The sequence below is a fragment of the Guillardia theta genome (assembly GCF_000315625.1).
Source record: "Guillardia theta CCMP2712 unplaced genomic scaffold GUITHscaffold_129, whole genome shotgun sequence".
Lineage (NCBI taxonomy): Eukaryota > Cryptophyceae > Pyrenomonadales > Geminigeraceae > Guillardia > Guillardia theta.
In genome coordinates this window covers 111,093-134,611 of record NW_005434545.1, presented here as the reverse complement: position 1 = coordinate 134,611, position 23,519 = coordinate 111,093, and the positions used below count along the sequence as shown (strand labels likewise).

The following is a 23,519-nucleotide window of genomic DNA, read 5'->3' as shown; positions in this document are numbered from 1 at the left end:
ATTCTGACACCACGGAAAGAAACGCTATGACTCATTGTATTCATGCTCGTCCCGTTGAGGCCTGATGCGCTCTGCCTTCATATTCTCTTCTGGCAGCGGCGGCAGAGGACATACTCCTGCTCGGATTCCCCTTGAGACCTGTCGGGGGAGACTTCGAGAGCGATTTCGTTCGAGTCTCGCAAGTTGGACCCTCGTACGAGGGGGTCAGCCTCCATGCCCCTCAAGTCAGTCAGCGAGTGATTCCCGTTGACAAACCCCAGCTCGAAGGAGATCCTCGACGTTGCCAACGTGGTGGAGGAGATCTCGCCGTTGGCGTCGGCGAGGGTGTTCGCCACTTCCTCGGCCAGGTTGCCTCTCTGAATGTTGTGATGATCCTTTAGGATCGAGAAGTCCGGGTTGACGGAGATGGAGAGCTCTCGCATGCCGAATGCGACCTCTAGCAGCAGCACAAGTCAGACAAGCAGAGGCCTGAGGGGCAGTGGAGCATGCGTCACCTTCCGAGACTTTGGAGAGAGCTCGCGTGCAGTAGAGGATGGCGCTCAGTGGGAGGATTGTGTCGTTAGTGGGGACCTTGTCCCTGATAGAGGAGCTTCCCTCGCTGCCCTCGCTCGATCCGCTCTTCTCGCTCCGAATGCTCTTGATGATCTTCGCACAGGCAGAAGCGTGCTGCTTCTCCAGCGCTGTCACGCATGCATGGACCTGCGAGGAGATCTCGATCTGCGTGTGATGTCACGAGGGGGAGGAGGTTGAACGAGGGACGAGGAAGAAGGAAGAATGAGGGGGAGGTAGCAGAGAGCTGACGGAGATGGAGGTAGCAGGATGAGAGGGCAGAGTCTGACCGCTTTGAGCTCGTTGCGGGAGTCGTGCGTGTGACTCTCTGCACGCTCAGCGAGGGACTCGTACCAGGCGACCATAATGGATTTGAGCTGCGAGGAGAAAATGACTCAGGGGCGAGGTAAGAGAGAAGGAGTTTGAGGGAAGGAGCACGGAAGGGAGAAGGGGGGGAAAGAGGTTCACCTTCAGCAGTGGGTCCTTGAGCGGAAAAAGGAATTGAGCCATGTCTTCGGGGCTATCAGCGCATTCGCGCGTCCAGTTGGAGAGGACCTGTAGCAAGCAAGGAGTCAGCCCGACGTTGACATGAAGCTTGCGTACCATTTGCATGATTCCTAGCAGTCGGTCGACACTTTCTATGCTCTGCAGCAGAAGGAGAGGAGGAGTGAGAAGGCAGGCAACGTACAGATGTGTCCGCAACCTTCTCCAAGAAAGTCTCCACCGCCCGAGGAGGGATAGCGCTGCTCATCAACCAGCTGGGCTCATCGTAGACCTCAAACATCTTGCCGAGCAAACAGCTGGCGTCAGCGAGGACATGGGAGGGGCAGAATCTGTGTGTCTTACCAGATTCTTCTGCATCTTCATCCCCTGATACAAGGAAGAGAGCAGCGAGGAGGCTTTCTGCGCATAACTCGACCTGCACTCGCAGCAAAGAGCCCCCAAGTTCTCGTGCATGATGGTGTCGATGGCAGACGCAATGTTTCTCAAGTTCTTTCCGAGTTGCACCTCAAAGATGGACAGGGCGCGAACAGGTTTGATGAGAACCTCGATGGCGATGTAGATGATAACACCCAAGAAGTTCTGAGAGATTCTGCGGTACACCCAGCTCTCAACGCTCGTGTAGCTGATCAGCGAGTTCTGCATCATGAGAAAGGGAGTCACCTGTGAACTCAGCTGGTTAGAATTGAGAAGAGTTCGAGCGGGAGCGAGAGGAACAGGCCAAGGGGAGGTGAGAGAGCGAAGGAGTTGGAGGGCAGGACAGTTGGGAGCTCATGGGTTCACCTGGGCTATAAAAGCTCCATACGCAATGGACACGTTGTGGCGGAGATAGCCCATGACGAAGACCCAAGGGAGGATGAGGAGGAAGTGGCCAATCTCCAGAGTTACAGACTGAACGAGGATCATCACGACGGCAGCAAAGATCGCTCCTCCTCCTGTTCCACTCAAACGCAGCTTCGCAGCGCGAAAGCTTCCTCCGACCTCCATGAGGGATCGAGGCCCTACCATGCATACGGCCACCGCCGCCCACATGCCCGAGCCTGCGGGGATGAGACAGAGATGGAGGAGGGGAGACAACATCACCTGTGCAGTATATTCCTGCAGCCAGCGCTAAGTTGATGGCCAGGGTGAGTTTGAAGACGTAGAGGATTCGAGAACGGCTGAAGTCAATCCACATGGAGCGAATTCGATCGCTGATGAGGCTCTTGGGAGCTCGCACAGGTGGAGAGATGTCCGTCCAGATCTTTCCCACCTCCATGATGCAGAACCTGGAAGGGCAGGTTCAACCTGAGGCAGCAGGTGCAGAGCACAAGGGTACAGGAGAAAAAGTCGAGAGGTCGGGGGCCCGAGCGCCGCGATCGCTTGCTCGGTGTGATCGTTCCCACTGCTGTAGAAGGCCTTTTTCCTCGCGTCGTAAGTGGCCCTGTCGAGGAGCTTGACAGCCTGCGACGGGGTCAGCGAGCAGGACGACAGGAGGAACTTACAACAAGAGGCGTCACCTGCTCCAGGTCTGCGATGATCTTCAACCTGTTCTCGTAGCCCCTCACCACCGCCAACTCGCTGAAAACTTGCCCCAAGTTCTCAGTGGCGTCGACGATGCCAGTGCGCAGCACCTCCAGCTGTGTCTGCACGCTGATGTGCAGAGCCTTGACGGCTGCAATGTGCTCCCATCCGTCCCAGTTCCGCTGGGTGATAAAGTCGCTCTGGAGCTCCATGGAGTCGGATCGCTGGATGGTGGACCAGGAAGCTACGACCGAGTCCTCGTAGTTGTCGTTGTTGAGGCATCGCAGGATGCCAAAGAGAGCAGCATCGACTCGAGACAGTTGCTCCAGGCGCTTGGCAATGTGGTCGATCAGATGGCTCGGCTCTTCCATGCTCGAGTAGAACAAGCGGTCAGGAAAGCGCAGCAGTGCGAACAAGTGCAGTTCCCATGAGACATCTGGCAGGAGCATCCTGACCCTCTCTTGGCATCGCACAGACTTAACGATCAGAATCTGTGCATGCGCTGCGAGGATCGCCCTCTTGCTCCTTCCTGCTCCAATGGAATGGCAAAGCAGGGCTGCTGCATTTGCCGCATTCGTTTCAGCCTCCGCCATAGTGCTCTCAGCGATGTTGCGGGCCCGGCTTCCTGGGAGAGGGAGCAGAGCTACCACCAACGCAGCCAGCAGACCTGCAGCAGCTGATGCGAGATCCTGCAGCGGGGAACCGCAGCACTGCCTCTGCAGGCTAGATTCATCCTCTCGTGCAGAGGTCAAAAGCACAGTGAGGATGACCAAAGCCAGTTTCGCTGTCAAGGGATTCAGAGAGGGCAGGAGGATCAGGATGCTGGAGACTGTCAGGAGAACATGAAGCACGAGCAGGTTCGGCGTGATGATAAAAGCCATGGGGAACCCCAGGATTGCTGCCACGACCAGACCTAGCACGGCCATCTCGCATGTCTTGAGAGTCGAACCAAGGTGTGGAGTGATGCATACAAGAGATACTAGAGGTGCGAAAATTTTCGCACCAAAAATTTTGTTGTCCCCCTCAAGGTTGATCAAGCATGAGAGCCCGCATGCCAGAGTTTGACGCAAAGGCCAGGAAGACAAGCGAGCGAAGCTTCTGAACTCCTTGAGCAGCTTTGCGTGAAGGTCCTTCATGCTCGCGTATGCTGTGATCTCTTCAGTGTCCTTATCTGCCTGGTCGTCTCATGCACATACAGTCCTTGTGCTGCTGCTGCCACTCTCTGCCGCTACTCCCGCTTGCTGCTCGTGCCGTGGGCTTTGGCAACATGGCAGGGCAAACTTCAAGGGGGTCTCAAGGCCAGTCAAGAAATCCTCACAAACTCACAAACAAGGCCGGGTCCTGAAAATAATTTCAAATATTTTTCAATAATTACAAATTTACTGAAGAATTTTCCAAACCTACCCTCACAAGGCATAAAAGCGAGCAACGTTGTAATCGCCCGGGCCCGCCCCTGGCCCCGAAAGCAGTTACAAAATTTAACGCTGGTGGTTACATTTGTAACGTTTCTCTCGCTTTTTTTTCTCTCGTGCCCTCGTGCTCTTCACAAGCGCCATGCCCAAGAAGCCTGCGACCGCCAAGGTGAGGGAGGATGGCGAAAGGGAGAGAGAGGGCTATGGCCAAAGCTTGGAGAGGTGACATAGGAAGTAGATGGAGCGAGCGTTGAGAGAGTCATCTGCCAGGTTGTTGAGTGTGTTGTTGAGGAGGAGTGAAGCCAGACTGGGGGAATGCATGAGGAAGATTGAAGGATGTGGGTGAAGATGAGGGATGAGAGTATGAATGTTGCTCGAAAAGTTCATGAGGTGTTTCTAAGGCATGCATTGTTTCTGATGCGCTTGCCAAACTTGAGAGAGGAAGAGAAGAAATTCGTTTGATGAACTGGGACTTGCATGGGGGATGTCAATTTGCACGGGATCCTGATGAGCATTGAATGAAGAAGTGAGGCAAAGTGATGGAATGGTGCTGAGATGTGGTGCTAAGATGTAAGGAAAATGTGGTTTCTGCAAAAATCTGTACCGTTCATGCGTTTCTTGATTGCGATGAGCTCGTGAGCGTTGCTCGTTGGATTCGTTTCTAAGGGTGCAACAAGGGTTCTGTTTGAAACTTGGCCATGATCATTCAGTGTTCTATGAGTTGGTTGTGACTTCTGGTACGGTTGCTCTAATCATTCATTCATGCGTGTGTGAAAGGAAGATTTTCAGCATTGCGCTCTTTGACTTTGATTGGTTCAGGGTGCCCCAGCTGCCAAAGCCACCAAGGCCGCGAAGGCTGTCAAGGAGGGGCTCAGGTCAAAGAAGCCCACGAAAGTGAGGAGGAACACCACCTTCCACCGCCCCAAGACCCTCAAGAAGCCCAGGGCCCCCAAGTACTTGCGCAAGTCTGCCCCCAAGGCTAACAAGCTCGACCAATTCCAGATTATTAAGTGAGAGAGGAGGAGAGGGAGAGGAGGTGGTCTGTGTGACGGAGATGCAGGTACCCTCTAACTACTGAGTCTGCGATGAAGAAGATCGAAGACAACAACACCCTTGTCTTCATCACCGATGTCCGTGCCAATAAGCGCCAGATCTCTCAAGCAGTTAAAAAGATGTACGATATTTCCTGCTCCAAGGTTAACACTCTTGTACGACCGGACGGGGTCAAGAAGGCATATGTGCGCTTGACACAGGATTTTGATGCTCTCGATGTTGCCAACAAGATTGGAATCATCTAAGCCAATTTTTTGAAAATAAAACTTGGAAAGGCGTCCATGTATGTTTTGATTTTGCGAGCGAGCGACATATGAGCAGTGTTTGAGGTTTTCGCATACAAATGTCTCAGAGGGGATATTTTGTTGTTTTACAGAAAAGAAATGTAAAGTGAAAGAATATGGACTCATGCGGTCATTTCCATGAGTTGAGGGGTGAGAGGAGATTCTCCAGTCGTTTTTGAAGGTCTTGATGCCACAGCTCCCCGTTCCTAAGTTGCAAGCTTGAATCAACATCAAAGCGGCGATGACAGTTAGTTCACCTCATTCCTGGCGTGATGTCTCGGCAGAGTTGCTGTTGGGATGATGGTGTCATGGGACCGTTTCTTGAAGCGCACCATGCGAAGTCAGCACAACAGTATGTAAAACTCATCCACTCATGATTGACTCACTCATAAGATCGCGTTTGAGGAGACAAGTGCGACGAGAGCTTCCTAACCTGAAATGATGTCAATTGACTCGGCGTCGAGTGGACGATGAAAACCTGATTCTTGATGCCTTCGAGATCTACAGACTTGCTCGGAGATCTGGCTGACTTGGGGAGATCCAAACTCTCTACAAATCTTTCTCCGGACAGGATGGTAATATCGTCCCTGGAATTGAGTTTGGAGTTGAAAGCACTGTGCAAACTGTCCAGCACAGTCAACCATGACAGCGAAACGCTACACTGATGCACTCCCGCGCTCCTCCCGTCGTTGATCCTTGTCTATCCTCTGCAACCTCTCACTCCTTCCCCTTCGCTCACCTCCTTGAAGTCTTCAGCACCTCCTCGCTGCGATGCTCTCGAGCTGAATAGCGAGGGGTAGGATCAGGCGTGCGCCAAGAGTTGGGCTGCTCGACAAAGACCTGGAGAGAGGAAAATGAGGCAGACGAAGATCTCAAGGGAACGAATCCTTTCCTCGGCCTCTATTCTCGAAGCCATGGCCACGGCGGAAGGAGTGCGCAGCACGCTGTGAGCGTAAGGATTGGAAGTTTTCTTGGGCAGATCTCTGTTGCATAGCGAGCTCAACGATAACAAGGCACACCAATCCTCCTCCTCTTTTGAACCTGCAAAGAGTTTTCGGCGGACCACTCGGCTTGAGTTTGGCCAGCAACTTCAAAATTTCAGCTCATGATACTCGGTGACACGTGCAATTACAGGCTGTTCTCTGGCGTCGTGATCTTGTTGAGATGGCCAGGGCCAGCTGTTGCTATTCGATTTCCTGTTGAAGGAGCGCGTCAGCAGAAGATGGAAGGAGGATGGAAGCACGACATCGGCTCCACAGGATCGAAGGTTCGCGCCGTCTACGCCGTTCAGTGCACCCAAGTCACAAACTTCTCTTCATCATCACAAAGGTCTCACCAGCTTTTGCAGTGATTTTATCAGATCTCCATCCGAATGATGCTTGTTGGTCAGTTGTGCCGGCATCGAGTCGGTGAACCATGACTTGAGGTTGTCCATGCCTGACCCAGCAAGCCCAACTTCTCTCTGCTCAGTTTGCAAGTCTGATGACATGCTGTCCAGCTTGGACAGCCACAGTGTGAAGGGATCTGATGGGTTGCTCGACATTTCGTTATTAGCTCCTCATCTTGCTTTCATCTTCATCCGATCACAGTCTCCGGAGCTGTCTCTTCCACACCTACACGAAGAGCTGTCAGCTAGAACGCGATCTGATTCGATCCACTTTTTCCCTGTGCCTGTGCCTGTGTCTGTGTCTCCTCTCTCCATCTCCCCCTCACTTCTAGTCCAACATCGCATGACATGAAATATTTCATGCCCTCTCGTCCGTCCTCCCTTTCATCCCTCCCATCATCATACCAGACGATAGAGAGGTCACAGCCTGCACGCCAGAACAAACGACGAAACCAAGGAAACTCAGAGAGGAGGAGAACGCAGGAGGAGGGGAGAGATGAAGGCGCAGAAGAGAAGGATGTCGAGGACGGCAAGGACAGAGGAAGGGGGGTAGAAGCATGACAGGAGGACGAGGGCATGGGCGAGCTACCTGGTCACCATTTTTCAGTGCGCTGACTAAAAGAATGAGCGAGGAAGAAGGGGAAACCGCCTCAGCAAATTAAATTGGACATGGACCAGGACAGTATATAACTTATATTACATTATGTACCATATATTTTTGCTGCCTTTCCACTGACGTTCGGGCGCCCGGTCTACTTTCCTGCCAGATCCTGTCGGCATGGCGGGGAACGGAGGAGGCGACATGGTGAGAAGAGGGAGAGAAGAATATAGAGCAAGCAAGAGCTCATGGCCGCAACATCTCCTCCTCCTTGTCTTTCTCGGTGTAGGAACAGTGAACTGCGATGCTCCTGCGGGCTCCTGTTTGCAAGCACAGTATGCACTCAAGGCTCTAAGGGGCGGAAGTTCCACCATGGCCGAACCATCAGCAGGGAGGGCATGGAAGGGAGCAGATAGGTACTTGGAGGACACTGGATTGAACATCACAGCAACAGCGGGCTCCATAGCTGCATACAGAGCAGCAGTGAGGTAAAGATTGATTCTGAGAAAGCTCCGTATCCTTGCGTCTGATGGTGGTTGCATTGTTAGTTTGGTGAATCAGTCCTTTATCGACGATCCCTACGCAGCTCTGTTTGCAAGAGATACGTGTCCTTCGAAGCTTGAGGAAACTGTCAAACTAGAACCCCCAAAGCTTGCACGCATTGCCGTTCGGACGAAATTCTTTGATAAGTTGATCTTCGAAGCAGTACATGAGCTTGGAATCAAGCAGGTAAGAGGTTACAGCTGCTTCTCTACTGTCGCATCACATGACACCAACAGGTTGTGTTGATCGGCGCCGGGTTTGATGCGAGGGCTTTGCGGGGTCGGGATTTCCGTTGGGCGGAGGTTCCACCCTCGACGCCAAGAGAGCTGATGGACGGGCAGCGGCTGACGATCTGGGAGCTTGACCTCCCCGAGATCATCAACAAGAAGAACAGCATCTTGAGACGAGCCGGGATGGACTCTCACATGGTGACCACAGCCATGTTGAACGACTCAACTTGACTTGTCACGTGCGTTGGTACTTGAAGGCCCGAAGCATGAAGCTCCCGCTCACTTTCCGTATCGGCGTTGACGTCATGGTTGAGGACTGGATGAGCGTATTGAAGAGTGAGGGCCCTTTACGAGCTGAGGTCCGTCTGACTAGAGTCACGGCAGGATACGGCTTCCAGTCACAATACCCATCGTGTTTCCTACTCGAAGGATTTCTCTACTACTTTGTGAGTTGAACCTCCCGCAAATGTCCTGCCCCCTATCTTCTGATGCACGTGGTGCCAACAGGTAGAAGACGATGTGCAGAGGATCATGACCCAGATTTCCAACGTAACAGCACCCGGGTCCCGTAAGTTGCGATCGTACAAGATGTCTGGTCTTGACATGTTTGCGCAAGGGATCGGGTTGAGTGCTGTGAGTGCAGCGGCGGCAACGAATGGGAGCCGTTGGCAATGGGGAACTGACTCCCCAGCACGATTCTTGGAGACTTGGGGCTGGACAGACGTAGCTGAACAGGTGTACTGCTGAGTTGGAGCTTTTCCCTCGACTTGTCTCGTTCACCTTCTCGTAGGAGCTCGGCAATCCAGAGATCGCAGAAGGATGGGATCTGAGCTATGTGACTCAGAATACCTCCCGCTCTTCGATATTGTGAAGGCTGAAATTCCAACCCCCTCCCAGGTCAGCCCGAATGGAACATCTCCGCGCGACGATTTCAATGTGAAGCGAACCTGGTAGGGAGAGCCTGTGGTTGCCTCGTTGCTTCCTGCTGAACGAGATCACCCACAACCCTGACACCACGGGGCAGGTACGTTACTGCAAAGAAGCCTCTCCCTCCAGCCAAGGCGCATGAGAAGATGAAGAACAAGGTTACTGCTGCGAGGAAGGAGAGGGGGTTGAGAGTGAGAGGAACACGCAGATCCTGGAGTTCTGGGAGAAAGCGCGCCCTTGGGCCTTGAAGGTTGCTGCCATTCTCGGGGTTGGTAGAACTTGACCCAGTCCACCCCTGCCAGGCGCTGGATATCGCACACAAGTTGTTCACCAACGGATTCCAGTGACGAGATGTCTGTGTCTTTATGGATACATTCTTACATGGCGCGCAGGATTCGCATTCCAATCCCTGACTTCTTGAACCCGCGGATCTAACGACCAGCAGGCATCAGCGGACTCTGTACTCGCGGTCCCACTGCAATAAAGTCAGTTCGATGAAACCTCGGCGTTGGATGCAGATACCTCACGCAAGAACTTCACTAACTTGATTCGCTCCGCTTCCTTGGAGTCCTCTCCCATCCCTCGCTCGAGCGCTAGCTGCCTCAGCTCGTCGATCGGAAGTGACCTACATGAACGAGTTTCAACTCTTGCACGCAGCGTGTCTACGTGACTCACTGCCAGTTCCTGGAAAGAGGAGCCTTCCTACTGCTCTCCTGCTTGACCAGAGAAAGCCACTGCTCGAGGCTGATTGAGACATCAAAGTCGTACAGAGTCGAGATCTTATCCACACTGCTACTTCGAATTGCTCGTGGTATCCTGTCTGAGCCATCCACCCTTGTGCTCGAACTCTCATACTTGCCATGGAGCGGAATAATTCTGCAATCCTCTGTGAGCTGACCCCTTCGCGCTGAGTATCCTTCCCCGTCCCTTCCCCGGACCACATAGGTGACGAATCCTAGCTTGCTGGAGGGCAGGAGGGAAGAAAAAGTTCTGCTGAACTCTCGTGCTGCTTCCTCGTGCTCGTTCTCTACCGAGTTCTCTTCAGACTCGTCGTCTGTGCTCCACAAGACAAGAGGAAGAGAAGAAAGATCCTCCTCTCCCCGCTCGCCCCCCTCCCTCCCCGCCATCACGCCACCATTCTTTCCAGTATACTTATGCGTCCCCCATCCCCACTCATCCTTTACGGTGTCGGGCCAGTGAGTCGGGCACCAGTCGGGCACCAGGGAGCCCCACCAGGTCGGGGCCCGGCGCAAGCAGGGCCCCGAACCGGGGCCCGGCCGCTGCCATCGGAGTGCCAGCCCGGGCCGCCCAACAAGGATGATCATAACTGAGTCAGCCCGCCGCCGCAGGGCCCTGGCACTCACACTGAAGGCAGACCCATCATGCAGCGCGGGCGGGGCGGCCGCGCCATGGCCGACTCTAAGTTTCTGGCAAGTTAGCTGGCTTTCAAGTTTCTGCAGGGGGCCACACCGTCACCGGAAAGCTTTACACATTGAACGGCTTGCAGCTGGTGTTTAGTTACGGTATAGTATTCTACAAGTACACAGGTCGCTCCTCCTCTCAATAGTCGTCGCTCTCGTTGGCATCGTCTTCAGGCAAGTCGCTTCCGCTCTCGTGCTCCATAGCGTTCGGCGTTCCTGATTCGAACATGGATGAGCATGATAAACAGCCCTCAGCATGTGCGTATACCTGGAAGACCTGCAGCCTCCTCTGCTCCTGGCGTTTGCGCCGGAATCCTGGAAGCCGGCTGTAAGCATGATGCTGCTATCCTCCCTCGTCTCAAGTCTCTCCTCCTCCTCCTCCTCCTCCTCCTCCTCCTCCTCCTCCTCCTCCTCCACCCACTTGGAGTTCTGTCCGAGCGTCTCCGGTCCGAGTCCTTTCACCTGGACTAGTCTCACAAGGCGGACTGAGACTCTCCTATGACGCACCTTCCTCCAGTCCTCGTCGTTGACGGGCATGCGGTTTGCGATAGCCTTGAGGGCAGGTAAGGGGCAGGAAGGAGCTGAAGACGTGGAGAGGTCTCACCTGGTTTATCCTAGCGAGGTTGAGTCGCTCCTCCTTCTTGAACTTGTTCCTCACGTGTCTCCTGTGGTTCTGTTACCACCACAAAACCACCACCACCACAACAACACCACCACCTCCTCCTCCACCACCACCACCACCTCCTTCTCCTCCTCCTCCTCCACCACCACCACCACCACCTCCTCCTCCTCCTCCTCCTCCACCTCCTCCTCCACCTCCTCTTCTCCTCCTCCTCCTTGCCTGTCGTTTCGCCGATCTCCCATCCACGAGGCGATCAGCTGGAAGTCGAGGCCGAACTGAGGAGCAGAGTGTGAGTGGCCAGCACCTCGCAGGGAAGAAGATCTACTTTTCTGAGCCCGACGTAAAATCTTTCGGTTTCTTCTGCCGTCCAACGGTCGCAATGCTGACGACGAGTGAGCATGGAGAGCGAAACCTGGAGCTCCCACCTTCCTCTTCTTGCTCCAGGCGTTGGTTCCGCGACCGCTCTGGTCAAGAACGATCTGTTGCTGCAGTGAACGAGGCGCTAGTAGGAACGAGAGAGTTGAAGAGGCAGAGAGAGGGGGAGAGAGGGGGAGAGAGGGGGAGAGAGGAGGAGAGAGGGAGGAGAGGAAAGAAAAGAACAAGCAGGTGAGGGACAAGGGCGCAGGCTGATGTAAGAGAGAGGAAGGTCAGTCAAATCGTACATCTGACATGTCGAGATTGCTGCAGCAGAGCATGAGACCAGGAGACGAGAATGGAACAAGATACTTCACCTCTCAGTCGCATTGCTGATCGTCAAGCTGCTGTCATCGATCACTATGCGCCCCCCGACCGTCCGGACCTGCAGCAGGTCACGTGACCGGGCGGCGACAAGGGGGGGAGGAGAGGCGCACCTGCGGGGCCATGACACTTGAGTTGTCGACTTGGGACTCCGGCGCGTCGTTTTCCTGTCAAGTTCAGACGCGTCAGGGTTCCTCGTGGTCTGCTTCAATCACGTACAAAGCTCGTCGGCTGGTTCGGTTCTCCAGTTCGTTTCCTCCGTTTCTCTGCCCTGGCCTGCATGTGCAGTCAGAGCCACCGGGCACGAGGCCCAACACAAGGCATGGGCGACCTGCCCCTCAGCCGACATGGGCATGCCGTAGGAAGGGTCACGCATGAGCTCGCGGATCGTCCGCTGCTCCACCGACTTCTCGGGGGTGGAAGGAGGTCGCGAGTTCCGAGGTTTCTCTGCCATGGCGGAGTGAGCACGTCAAGATCCCCTAGCAGGAGGAACGAGACCACCTGACTTCCTGCCCCCGTTGACATTCTTGCTCGTGCTGCCTGAGGTAGAGTCTGCTGTGGGTGACTGAGGCTGCACAGCTGAGGCTGGTTCTGCGTTGGGGTCGTTGCTTTCAGAGGAGACGCCTTTGCCCTTGGCCGAGGCCTTTCGCTTCTTTCCTGCTGCGACTTGTCAAGAGGACGTCATGAAATCGGTTCTCAACCTCCTCCTTCTGCTGCCTTGCCATTCACACTTGCACCCTCATTGCCCGTTGTTGAATCGTTTTGTGTGTCTCCGTCCCCATTGTGTGATTCTGCTGCAGCTTTCTTCTTATTCGACTTCTTCTTCCGGCCTGCTTGACAATATCACCCCTCCCTTCCAATCTGCTCGTTCTGCCCACCTGGTTTCTCAGCTGGACTGTTTTGTGCTGTGCCAGACGGCGAGACTTCAGTGCGAGGTTCAGACTCGTCCCTCTATCGAAACCAGCCTGTCAAACCATCGCCGGAGGCCCCTCATGGTCAAACTCACTTGTCCCGATGCAAGCGAGCTGGGAACATCTCCAGCTGCCGTTGAGTTTCGATTTCTCTTTGGAGCCCGCCTTGTCCTCGTCGTTTCCTCCGATGCACACGTCCTGCATCTCACGATGAGCAACGGCCAGTCTCTAAGAGGAGCAGCTACGGATCCTCGTCTTGCTGTTGGTTGTCTTGAGGCAAGGAAGAAGGCCTGGCGCCCTCCTGAGATCGACGGGCTGAGGAACTTATCTCCTTCAACTGAGCGCTCGCTGTGGCAAGGAAAGAAACGATAAGGATAGGAAGAATGAAATGAATGGCTTTCACTTCACGATCAAGTGTCTCTCGTACCTGCGGAAGCCAAGGCGTCCAATTCAAAGGACTGTTCCTCCCCCTCTCCAGCCGAGTTTCGTGCAGCTGATGACGAAGCTGTTTGTCGCGATGACTGAGCTGGATCTCGCCCTCTTGCTGACGAGATTGTTTCTTCTTCTCTTGTTGTTGCAACCGTATCTCTTTCAGAGCCTTCAGCAGCTACTTAAATACAAAAGTTACACACACTCCAGAAACCAGGACATAACAGAGAAGCAAAACACGATATGCAGTATCCTAATTTCGACACAATCGAGATCAACTGACAACCTGATTCGCCTTCATTCGTTGACGGTAATTGTTGATCTGTGCTAGGGACTTTCTCTCTTGATTTTTCAGCGTCTTGAGCAGATTTCGCATTTGACTTGAACACTTTTGGAACGGCTCTACAACAAGAGATAGTTTAACCAAGTTCACGGATAAAGATCGACGGTTCAGAGAAGGCACATCCATGCACATCTTCTTACTTTCCTCGAGGATGAGCTCGGCTTTTCTTTGCTTCTGCAAAGATGCAATGCACGTCAGATCCGAATCGTAAAGTTGACAACGCGAGTACCTGACTGATTAGATCCAGCCTCAACTTGGGCAGCTGGACTTGAGCTGACCTGGTCAACCTGTGTCATTTGCTGAGAGAGGGTTGGCAGAGGCTCATAGAAGAAAGCCTTGATCGCTTACCTCGGGCTCTCCGTGATCAGCAGCTGGAGCTGACTCCTCATTGGCGGTTGGTGTGGGCTGGTCAAGGAAAGTCAACTGGTCTGCTTCACCCGGTGAATCCGCAAGAGGATCACCACTTCCAGCTGCGTCTCACTCGTCTCAGCCCTTGTCGGAGATTCGGGTGGTTCTGAAACAACAGAAAGCAGGGAGGAGGATGTGAGGGGTCAATCAGCTACCGGCGCTGGTACACACCTGCTGCTTTGCTGGCCGATGGAGCTGAGAAGACTTTGCTTCCGATCTTTGGCGCTACTCGCCCTCGAGGATGCGCACGTTTCGCTAGGATGTTGAGATGAGATCGAGACAAGACAACAAGAGTCACCTTGGCTCGTCGCTGAACTCTCTGCCTCCGACCCGCCTTGGGCGTCATTGGCACCATTGGCTGCAAGTTCACGTTCACACCAACGGAGGCAGACCTTACAGGCAAAGACCATACCGCTACTGGCTGCATTCTCAGCACCGTCTGAATGGACTTGTGAGCCAGACCTTTCTGATACTTGTTGCTGGGCGTTGCCGGCACCCGATGGAGCATCGGCAGTTTGGGTGCTACGTGCACTATGAACGTCCGACTCCTTGGGGTCAGGGCTTTGATGGAGATCGCCCTTCTCCCCATTCACAGATTCCTGAACTGACTTTGGGCTCGATGCTTGAGTGCACTCTGTGTTGCAAGATATTGGTAGGCTTACGTTCTGTTCGCCCTCGTTGGAGTTCTCCGGCAATGGAGACTCATCGGCAGCGGTTTCGTTCTGGCTGGACTTGTCTGTCGGAGTGACAAACACCTTCTTGCCAAGCAGAGCAAGGTTCGGTTTGACACGTCCTCGGGGGTGAGCCCTTTTTGGTTGCTCCATTTGCGTCAACCACACCGATTATTTCATTGTTCAGCTCGAATCAGCACTCCTGCTGTGATGTCAGAGCTTGTCGGATGTCTTCATACCCTGTTTCTCGTGTTTGCTTTTCTTCTCGTCTCTATTCATATGCTTCTACCTATTCATCTTGCATCTTACGGCAATTTCATTTACCCATTCGTACTCCACATGCTGAAGCCCTCAATCGTATTTTTGAAGATATCCCTGATTATTTCGATCCGCCCTCTACTTATGTTATGTGATATCACCACGTCTAGGAGGCAGTAGCACTTTGCAGCATATGGCTCGTCTTAGTCCATGATTTCGCCTGTCGTTCTCTCTTATTGCTGTCTCTACTCAAACATTAATTCGTCTAAACGCGAATGTCCGTTAAATCTTTCATTCTTTGCCCTCTGCACCGATTTCATTCTTCCCACCCATTTCACTACCTACTCATTTATCCTCAGATATCGTATCCCTCTACAGCTCTTCTCGTCCTGCCTCCCAACTACAAACCTTCCTCCCTCCTTGCGACTTTTTACCCCGTACTCCCTCTAGTTCACTTTTCCCTCCTCTCCACCTTCCACATGCTCTCCTCCTCGTTGTTTCTTCTCGCTTCACCCTTATCACCTACCTCTTGAGCTACCTCACTGTACTCTTCTCCACACACAAACTCGTTCCTCCGTCCCTAGCGCCATTCTCTGCTCCAACCCTCCGCCATGCTGCCGCACCACCAAATGGCCCCCCGCCTCCCCTTGCACCCCCACCCCCCATTTCCCCCCCGCCTCCACCATGACCCTCCCTTTGGAGGCAGGCACCCCAACACAATCCCAAAAGTACCCATCATTGGAAAGGACAAATTGGGGGTACCTATCGGACTTGAGCTGTTACCACCCACCCCATAATTCATAACGTCTTGAGATGGGACTGAGGGGAGATGAGGGGCTTGAAAATTTCTGATGAGAATGAGGGTGATGATTATTATGAGTGGGGACGAGGGCCATACCAGAAATAGAACGATATTCGTCCATGCCTGAGGGGTAAGTGGACAAGGAAGGAGGGGGAGGTGATGGAGGGAGAGAGGGGAGATGGCGATGAGGAGTTTGAGGAAGAGATCATGCGAAAAGGTGGGAATAGTAGGGGAAGGTGGGGAGCGGGGGGTGGAGGAAGGAAAACAAATCCGACATGTCGTTAACTTGATGTTCGCAGCCGTCAGGAATCGATGGACTCCAGGAAGATAAGAGTCGTTCTGGCCAGTGTGTTGGCTGTTGCCTGTATCATAGCCATATGTTGGGTCAACAACCAAGGGAGTGTGGGAGAATCAACCTCGTTGAGACAGATAGATTTTCGAGCATTCGACAAGCAACTATCTCATGACTGGTGAATACCTATCATGTTTCTTCTGTCGGCATTAAGATTGGATCCTCGTATTGCAGGATTGCTAACAAGAGGGCAAAGAAGTCGAAATCTTCTTCCATGCTCGCCATTCAAAAGCAGAGATTGAATGATGAACGAAAGGAATTGGCGCAGAGAAGGTGTTTCATCTTCAAACTTCCTCAGAAAAAGATTATACCTCTCACAACTTTTATCCAGACTTGAAATGAAGAAGGTGGCTGAAGAACGTGCCATGGAGCAGATGGAGCGAAAGATCGAAATGGAAGCAACAGATCAATTGTCAAAGCACAACTCCATGCTCTCGAATGCCATTGTTGCCTCTGCCCCTCAGATGCAGTCTCAGGTAGTGTTTCAAGGTCAATTCCAACCTGGGGCAGATGCGAAGTCTCCTGGCGAAGCAGCAGCAGAGCTTGCAGCATGGGGCTCTGGCAGCAACAAAGCTTGGGCGAAGATATTGCATCAGGAAAGATATCCAGGTAGTGCCGGGACAGTCACCATGAACGAGAATAATCCAGCCGCAGGCAAATCAGTCCGCTCGTCTCATGCGGGCGCCCATGCTGGTGCTCTGTCTTCCCATCCTGACAGGCGCCAAGTGCTGTCAAGTGCCAAGGAATCTTCAGCTCAGCATGGAGAAGATGCGAAGAAAACTTCGGATGTCGAGACGGAGACGCTGAGGATGAAGGAGCTGGAATTGGAGTCTAAGCTTGCCAAGGAAGAAGCTCAAAATGCCGAATTGAAGGAGAAGCTGATTAACGCCAAGCTTGAGGCGGAGAAGCAGCGCAATGAGAAGGTCGAAAAGAATGCTGCTCTCGACAAGAATCCCCAGGAATCTGATGCAGGAAGCTTCCTCTCTGCTCATATTGTGCCGGAGACGCTGAAGAGAGCTGCTCAAGAAGGTTGACTTTTTATTGCACCACCATGTGACATGGAAACTGATTCACTATGCTCTCTAGTTGCAACAGCAGCAATTGCGCACAGTCGGGCACGGACTTCAGGCAACGCTCAACAAACAAGCGTTGCGGCTGCAAACGCGGCACAAAAGCCATTGCATCCTAGCACCGCAGGTCTGTGTTGTAGAATGTTGGAATCTAGAATGATCAATAACCTCCGTTCACAATGCAGAGAAGAAGCTCGCTTCGAAACAGCAGAATGTGGAAAGAACTCTACATCCTGCATTGAAGGGCAAAGTTGTGTCATCAGCAAAAGTCGAGGCTCCCAAAGCTGTGAGCTTACCAGCTGGAGCGATCCCGAAGGATGCCACCCAGCACGAGCTGATTGAAGTGATTGATCTGAACATTTGATGGCGCACGATCCGATTGACGTGATTGGTTTCCCAGTATCTCATCTCGGGCAGTCACGCTCAGAAGAAGGAAGCTGCTGCCATGCTGTACAAGCACGAAGAGGATCACAGGTGACGACAATGCAATGACGAGGACGACTTTGGATGTGACCAGGACAACTACAGCTACCCTGTCGTCAAGGATGCCAAGAAAGAAGCGAAGAAACACAAACTCCTCGCACAACATACTGAACAACCGAAGATGATCAAGGGGGTAAGACACGCAGAATTTGCGCTTCTATTCATTGACACAAACCTGACAGGCGAAGCGCTGTTGTGACTCTGCTTGTGTTGTCGTGAGTCGTATCTGTCCGGACTCCCATACCATAGATGAGGAAGCCATCAAGAAGGTGACCCTTGGGTGTTCCAACCCCCTTGTTTTTGACAAAGTACAATCCTAGTATGCGGAGGGTAAAGGACCAACAGATGCTCAACTCCAGGACTGGCTCGTTACTGGAAATCAGCAGCAGAAGGACGAGGTCTTGAATTGTCTTTCTTGGCACTCAGTTTTCTCACATCCATGTTCAACAGGCAGCAGCTATCTTCTTCGCCAAGAGCCATGGAGAGTTGCCGAAGGTGAAGCAGAGCAGGGCAGCAGCATCTCCGAAGCAGCAGGCGGGGGATCAGGCTGAAAAGCAGAAAGCAGCAAGGAAAGATTCTTCGTTCAGATCGGAGAGGTTAAGAAGCTCGGAGGGTCACTCATCCACCGGGTTCTCGCGGTCTGCTATGCAGGTTTTCGCTTCTGTCTGAGAAGACATGCAGCTCTGACTTCTCCTCCAGGCCTCGCGGGTCAGCGACGAAGCGATGGATATCGTCGGAGATCTTGCAGCGGAGGGGCATTAACTCACTAGTTTATTCGCAGCCTGGACGTTCTATAGAAGGGTTATGAGTGTTGATTATTTTTTTATTGTAAGCAAAATGTTCACAAGACTGAAGTGCTATGAAAATGTTCACAAGACTGAAATGATATGTTCTTCTGTGGGAGTGAAAATCATTAAAGACTTGACAACTGAGACGTCTGCCAGCCCGGCAGCCCTCAAATAATCCCGACAAGGTGCATCTCGAACACGAGAGTTGCGTTTTTGGGGATCCCGGCCTGCACAAGTACGTCACCTTCCTCCGTCCTCCCTTGAGTGACTGGGGCATGACCTCAGGCACTCCCTTGGATCCGTACGCCCATGACGGCTCGATGGTGAGCGTCGCTTTCTCTCCCACGCTCATCTCCCGCACAGCTTCGTCCCACCCTCTGATCACTTGGTTCGAGCCAACCTGTTGCATCGCCTCTCAGTCAGTCCTCTTCGCCTCAGCATCGCCTCTCAGTCAGTCCTCTTCGCCTCAGCATCGCCTCTCAGTCAGTCCTCTTCGCCTCAGCATCGCCTCTCAGTCAGTCCTCTTCGCCTCAGCATCGCCTCTCAGTCAGTCCTCTTCGCCTCAGCATCGCCTCTCAGTCAGTCCTCTTCGCCCCATTCTCCTCCCCGGCTTGATGGCAACACCTTGAAAGTCAGAGGTTGAGCCTTCCTCTTGTTCTTCTTGAGAAACTCCTCATCTGTGGTGCTGCGGGCACGCTTACAATCCGCACTGAGCAAACTGCAATGGGAATGACCTGTCGAAGACAGTCCCGTCAAGCAGCGTTCCATGGTAGTTGACCTGAAGACATCGTCGGCTTCAAGAATGTACGTATGATGCCTTCACCTTCACTTTGTCGCCTTTCTTGGGATAATTCATCTTGTTTCCTTTGCTGATCATAACGAGTTTGTACCCCTTGGGCTCTTGCTCCTGTGCTTCTTCCTTATCTTTGCCTGCTCGCCGCGTCATCAGCTTGTCATGTCGCAACACGGCATCTAGTACTCTTGTCTGCCTGGTTGGCGCTCTTTGCCTCTTCGAGCTTCGCCTTCTCCATCTCCTGCGCAAGTCGCTCGGCCTGTCGCTCCTCCTCCGTGCCAAACGCGCCCTTCTCGAAGCAGAGCTCGTAGGCCTCGACCAGCTTGTCCTTGTTCGCCTTCTTGAGCACGCTACTGGCGGAACCTGAAGCAGCTCTGAGTCTCGAGGTCGGTTAGGGCCAGCAAGCACCTGCCAGCTTCAAGTCCTGCAGGAACTGAAGGGACGCAATGGACTGCAGCGCCTCCAGCACCTCCTTCTTGCCCATGTTGTCCAACGTTGCCTTGTCTATGAAAAGTGCTCAGACTCGACTGACATCTCGCCCTCCATGGCGGGCCCTCGCATCTCCCCTCCCATAGATACGCCACACAGCGAGCAGGGGCCATCTTCTTAACAGCAGAGGGGGCAGGGCGGGGGGGGAAGGGGAGCACAGGAAGGCTGGGAGGCGAGCAGAACCTCTCTCCTCTTCCTCTTCTTCCTCCCCATCCTCGTCCCATGTCCCTCTCCTGTCCTCCTCCGCCATCCCGCCGCATCTCACCAATGCGCTGAGGGTTCGCCATGATCCCCACGGAACTCATCGCCCTCAACCTCGATACACCCAACCTCATCCCCTCTCTGACCAACGGGTTGAAAAATTTTGACCATGGCGATTTGGGAGCAGGGGAGCAGGGGTAGGGGCAGGAGGGCTTCGATGATGATGGCGAGGAGAGTCAGAGAACAGGAGAGCTGATGTGAGCACATCACAAGTAGATTTGATCACCTAGGCCCAAAAGGAACAGAGAGAGTTAGATGGGAGAGGTGGTGTAGCATCCAAAGAAGGAGCAAGTTTCGAGGGTTCGATCGAGGATCGCAAGGGAGAGAGGGAGAGAGGGGGTGAGGGAGAGGAAGGAAGGACAAATGGCAGATTAAACACAATGGAATGCTGTGTGGTGGTATTTCCTGATATGATGTCTCCACCAGGTCTCCTTGGAACAGCATGATGTGTCGTAAGATCTAACTTAACACACGATGGAATCAGTTCCTGCAAACATGCCCTTGTCTCTCGATGAATCACACAGTGCGAGTGAGGCGGTGGACGAGGAAGGGGCAAGCAAGTCTCTGGATCAATCAAACCTCAGCCTGAGGTCCTCAGCCTCGGTAGCCATCAACTTTCAAGAAATCCTCAAGCGCGACCGTCCGAACGGAGGCTTGGGTTTCTTTCAGAATGAGAAAGACGAGGAAAAGAACATAGTGGAGATCTCAGGAGAGATGATCGACGAGGCACTCTATAACTCCAACGTTTCGGATGCTGGCCGCCTCCTATCCCTTTCTCTGGTGGGATTGAGGATATCGAATATCACCAGATTGAATAAGATGCACATGCTTCGTAATTTAGATCTTTCGTATAATCGGATAACATCCATGAAGGGACTAGAGTCCCTTTACCAGTTGAGGGAACTGAAGCTAACTTGTAACAAGGTGAATGATTCAATTGATCTGTCCCTGACTTACACGCACATCCATCAAGATTACAGTGCTCAATGGAATCATGAAGCTGACTGCGCTCGAAGCTCTCCACCTAGAGATCAATAGGGTTGAGACGATCGGCAAGCAAAGTCTGCGAGACAACAAGAAATTGAAGACCTTGTGCTTGGACGGAAACAACCTGACACAGATCAGCGGGCTGGACTCCCTCGTCATGCTGACGCGGCTTGACGCTTCTCAGAATCACTTGACACGCCTGGAAGGGCTGGGTATGCTCAAGTGCCTTGAAAGCCTCTCGATGTCTTTCAACAGGTGTCCCGCATCATGTGTCGGATGCCAAGTCTTGACCTCCTTTGACTTCCAGCATTCGAGTCATCGAGGGCATGAGCGCGCTGGCCAGACTTCGTGAGCTCGATCTGTCCAACAACGAGATAGCGTCAGTCCAGGCAAGACATCAGGTGAAGCTCAACCCGTCAAGACTGATTCGGTTCCTGTCAGGGTCTCAAGACATGTGTAAATCTCGAAATTCTTCGATTGGACCATAACGCCATCTCTGACATTCGTGGGCTGCCGAAGTCAGTGTATCCTCCTGTTGCGCAGTTGTGATTGACGTTCGACAACTAGACTTCCTCACCTAGCAGAATTGTACATCTCACACAATCAAGTGACAACGGCTTCAGAGACCCTCCTAACGGTGATTTTCGTTCTTTTGCTTCGTTTGCCGCCTGAGCTGATCGGGTCGCTATGCTAGGTTTGCCCTGGCCTGGAATTTCTTGACCTCAGCGGAAACAACTTGGCGGAGTTACGAGGTTCCTTCCAATTCCAGCCATGGGACGAGCAAAGTTGATCGCCTTCTTTCTTTCAGAGATGGAGCTAATGGCAGGGCTGACCTCGCTGATCGATCTGAAACTCGAAGGTCTGAAAGTCCATACGTGCGTGAACAGCATAACTGTGTGGCAGGAAACCCTATTTGTAGTTTCAAGGGATACGAAGAGAGCATAAGAAAGTACCTCACGGTAGAATCCTTGCCACTCCCTTGCTCTTCACAGACTTGGATGTTCAGGCTGTAGACAGTCTAGACAACGAGGACATCCGAGGTGCTCGAGCACAAACTCAGGTCGGCTGTTGGCATGAAGAAGATTTGAAAGGGAAGTGTGAATGTTGCGACCTGATTGCAGTCTGGGGATGGAAGCAACGCAACCGACGAGATCTTGGACCGCGGGGGGGTGACTCTGGATCAGAAGAGGCAATACAAAGAGTTGGCAAGCATCTTGTCCATCGGTGACGCCTTCTTCTCGAAGATGCCCACTGATTGATTGATTGATTGATTGCGAAGATGAATTTGAAAAGACGTTGAACAATCTGAAAGAAGCTCTTGAGAGCGCAAGGAAGAATGTCTACGAATCCATGTAAGCTGCACTGACATACCTCATAAGCGAATGGGTCTCATTTCCTATGCAGGCACAGTCTCATCTACGCACCACAAAAGCCAGACTACCAAGAGACGCTTCGCGACAAGGCCATGGATCAGGTAACGTCTCCTTCTCCCCCCTCTCGTCATCGGTTGAACGTTTGCTGCTCCAGATAAAGAATCGAGACCTCAGCGCTGGATCTCAAAGTCTGAGGACACAGTTGAAGAGGACAATCTGATCTTCTTGGCAGACGCTACCGCGGCAGTCGAATACAAGCAAGGCGATGGTGCTGTGGCCTCTGTACTTTCAAAACTCCGTGGAAACAGTGAGAGGAAGGTGACTGAATCTGATTCGACTGCTTGAGTACACAAGAACTCAACTTCTCGCAGCCGTCGCTCCCGGCAGAAGAGTCTGCATCTAAGGACACCAACTACCTCATGTCGACGATGATACAGACCTCATCGAGGAATCTCCAACCAGAGACACCAAGAGACGGTGCAGAGGCTGAGAATGCTCACGGTGTGTACTGCCAAGTTTGATCTGGCGCTGTCCTCTCGACCTTTTCACTACGGAGTCGCAGAAGTGGGAGACGACTTTCAATACAGCGGGGCTCTCAAACAAGTCAACGACAAGATACATCGGTGAGTGGCCATGGCTTCACCTCCCGCGACTCTTTTGCCGACTCACTTGCTCATCAGCACGCTCATGGAAGCAACAGCAGCGTTACAATTGGAGCTCGATGGCGATGTCGACGGAGCTTCGCCCAGCCGGACTCCTCCTGATTCCCCGACTGTCTTCCCCACCAAGTATGTCCTGCGGGGTCAACCGTGTCGTGCTGACTTGCGTTGAAGGGAGCAGATCAAAGAGATGAAGGAGCTACAGGATGAGCTGAAGCTGAGGCTCACGAGGGCAAGACCCCTGTCGGGCCAACCGTCGTACAAGGGCCGCGAGACCGTCCGATCAGTGTCACCTCCTCGGAGGAGGCCCTTGTCCTCGAAGCCAGATTTCTTGTACACACACACACACACCTTGGAGGCCTTTGTAGATGACCTTGCTGGCAGACGATCGAACTCTTCCAAGAATTTCGTGGTCGAGGAAAAATCGACTGCCTCGACAGAGAGCATATCAGGTGGGTCGGCATTGATGACTTCACAGCAATCTCCTGAATAATGAGAGCCTGCAGATTTGACAAACTCAAGGCCCGGAAGTTCGAAAGTTCGTGAGAGGATTTCCGAGGCGATGGAATTTAGTGAGACAATATTCAGTCACGTTTAAGAGCTTTTCAGATAAAGCAAGTCATGTATCATAGAGAATCTCGTGCTGCTATCCTCGTGACCTGGGATGACCAAGG

General features: G+C 52.9%; 10 protein-coding genes across 10 annotated transcripts; 4 read left to right on the top strand and 6 right to left on the bottom strand.

Annotated features, from left to right (window-relative positions):
• Nucleotides 1-77: 77 nt before the first annotated feature.
• Nucleotides 78-3,822, bottom strand: GUITHDRAFT_146606 (hypothetical protein; the record flags this gene model as incomplete). The annotated part of the gene is made up of 12 exons (XM_005822225.1): nt 78-436; nt 495-717; nt 840-926; nt 1,018-1,104; nt 1,153-1,194; nt 1,253-1,333; nt 1,396-1,713; nt 1,834-2,090; nt 2,134-2,318; nt 2,369-2,493; nt 2,550-3,724; nt 3,750-3,822. 12 exons carry the CDS (start codon nt 3,820-3,822, stop codon nt 78-80), a joined length of 3,012 nt encoding a protein of 1,003 aa, XP_005822282.1.
• A 278-nt stretch (nt 3,823-4,100) lies between these two features.
• RPL23Ae (large subunit ribosomal protein L23Ae, cytoplasmic) lies at nt 4,101-5,302 on the top strand. Its single transcript, XM_005822224.1, has 3 exons — nt 4,101-4,134; nt 4,785-4,975; nt 5,026-5,302. The coding sequence occupies exons 1-3, from the start codon at nt 4,108-4,110 to the stop codon at nt 5,261-5,263; spliced, it is 456 nt and encodes a 151-aa protein (XP_005822281.1). The 5' UTR covers nt 4,101-4,107; the 3' UTR covers nt 5,264-5,302.
• A 130-nt stretch (nt 5,303-5,432) lies between these two features.
• On the bottom strand, nt 5,433-6,845 carry GUITHDRAFT_118534 (hypothetical protein; the record flags this gene model as incomplete). The annotated part of the gene is made up of 8 exons (XM_005822223.1): nt 5,433-5,508; nt 5,560-5,622; nt 5,689-5,735; nt 5,781-5,925; nt 6,042-6,142; nt 6,435-6,498; nt 6,546-6,580; nt 6,639-6,845. The coding sequence occupies 8 exons, from the start codon at nt 6,843-6,845 to the stop codon at nt 5,433-5,435; spliced, it is 738 nt and encodes a 245-aa protein (XP_005822280.1).
• An 814-nt stretch (nt 6,846-7,659) lies between these two features.
• On the top strand, nt 7,660-9,270 carry GUITHDRAFT_146604 (hypothetical protein; the record flags this gene model as incomplete). The annotated part of the gene is made up of 11 exons (XM_005822222.1): nt 7,660-7,775; nt 7,836-8,016; nt 8,067-8,258; nt 8,318-8,396; nt 8,445-8,506; nt 8,568-8,628; nt 8,677-8,795; nt 8,851-8,895; nt 8,958-9,010; nt 9,085-9,145; nt 9,196-9,270. 11 exons carry the CDS (start codon nt 7,660-7,662, stop codon nt 9,268-9,270), a joined length of 1,044 nt encoding a protein of 347 aa, XP_005822279.1.
• Nucleotides 9,271-9,435: 165 nt separating this feature from the next.
• On the bottom strand, nt 9,436-9,930 carry GUITHDRAFT_118532 (hypothetical protein; the record flags this gene model as incomplete). The annotated part of the gene is made up of 4 exons (XM_005822221.1): nt 9,436-9,462; nt 9,510-9,612; nt 9,663-9,776; nt 9,821-9,930. 4 exons carry the CDS (start codon nt 9,928-9,930, stop codon nt 9,436-9,438), a joined length of 354 nt encoding a protein of 117 aa, XP_005822278.1.
• Nucleotides 9,931-10,484: 554 nt separating this feature from the next.
• GUITHDRAFT_166030 (hypothetical protein) lies at nt 10,485-14,683 on the bottom strand (the record flags this gene model as incomplete). Its single annotated transcript, XM_005822220.1, has 24 exons — nt 10,485-10,624; nt 10,677-10,723; nt 10,830-10,870; nt 10,916-10,960; nt 11,013-11,073; nt 11,250-11,305; nt 11,356-11,412; nt 11,456-11,509; nt 11,693-11,711; nt 11,762-11,829; nt 11,882-11,935; nt 11,988-12,044; nt 12,100-12,215; nt 12,270-12,428; nt 12,470-12,598; nt 12,775-12,877; nt 13,107-13,286; nt 13,395-13,510; nt 13,681-13,729; nt 13,800-13,856; nt 13,889-13,965; nt 14,031-14,114; nt 14,158-14,217; nt 14,257-14,683. 24 exons carry the CDS (start codon nt 14,681-14,683, stop codon nt 10,548-10,550), a joined length of 2,193 nt encoding a protein of 730 aa, XP_005822277.1. The 3' UTR covers nt 10,485-10,547.
• A 1,010-nt stretch (nt 14,684-15,693) lies between these two features.
• On the top strand, nt 15,694-17,057 carry GUITHDRAFT_155537 (hypothetical protein; the record flags this gene model as incomplete). Its single annotated transcript, XM_005822219.1, has 6 exons — nt 15,694-15,720; nt 15,890-16,060; nt 16,117-16,215; nt 16,274-16,551; nt 16,597-16,971; nt 17,029-17,057. Coding segments are annotated over exons 2-6 (939 nt in total), but the record flags the coding sequence as incomplete, so codon positions are not given.
• Nucleotides 17,058-18,367: 1,310 nt separating this feature from the next.
• Nucleotides 18,368-19,868, bottom strand: GUITHDRAFT_97871 (hypothetical protein). The gene is made up of 8 exons (XM_005822218.1): nt 19,831-19,868; nt 19,485-19,580; nt 19,263-19,439; nt 19,107-19,213; nt 19,018-19,061; nt 18,908-18,968; nt 18,564-18,683; nt 18,368-18,510 (listed from the first exon to the last, which is right to left on the bottom strand). The coding sequence occupies exons 1-8, from the start codon at nt 19,850-19,852 to the stop codon at nt 18,451-18,453; spliced, it is 687 nt and encodes a 228-aa protein (XP_005822275.1). The 5' UTR covers nt 19,853-19,868; the 3' UTR covers nt 18,368-18,450.
• A 465-nt stretch (nt 19,869-20,333) lies between these two features.
• GUITHDRAFT_90283 (hypothetical protein) lies at nt 20,334-21,362 on the top strand (the record flags this gene model as incomplete). Its single annotated transcript, XM_005822217.1, has 4 exons — nt 20,334-20,750; nt 20,800-21,068; nt 21,121-21,214; nt 21,255-21,362. Exons 1-4 carry the CDS (start codon nt 20,541-20,543, stop codon nt 21,360-21,362), a joined length of 681 nt encoding a protein of 226 aa, XP_005822274.1. The 5' UTR covers nt 20,334-20,540.
• A 984-nt stretch (nt 21,363-22,346) lies between these two features.
• Nucleotides 22,347-23,475, bottom strand: GUITHDRAFT_155535 (hypothetical protein). Its single transcript, XM_005822216.1, has one exon. The coding sequence runs from the start codon at nt 23,290-23,292 to the stop codon at nt 22,990-22,992; it is 303 nt and encodes a 100-aa protein (XP_005822273.1). The 5' UTR covers nt 23,293-23,475; the 3' UTR covers nt 22,347-22,989.
• Nucleotides 23,476-23,519: the final 44 nt, after the last annotated feature.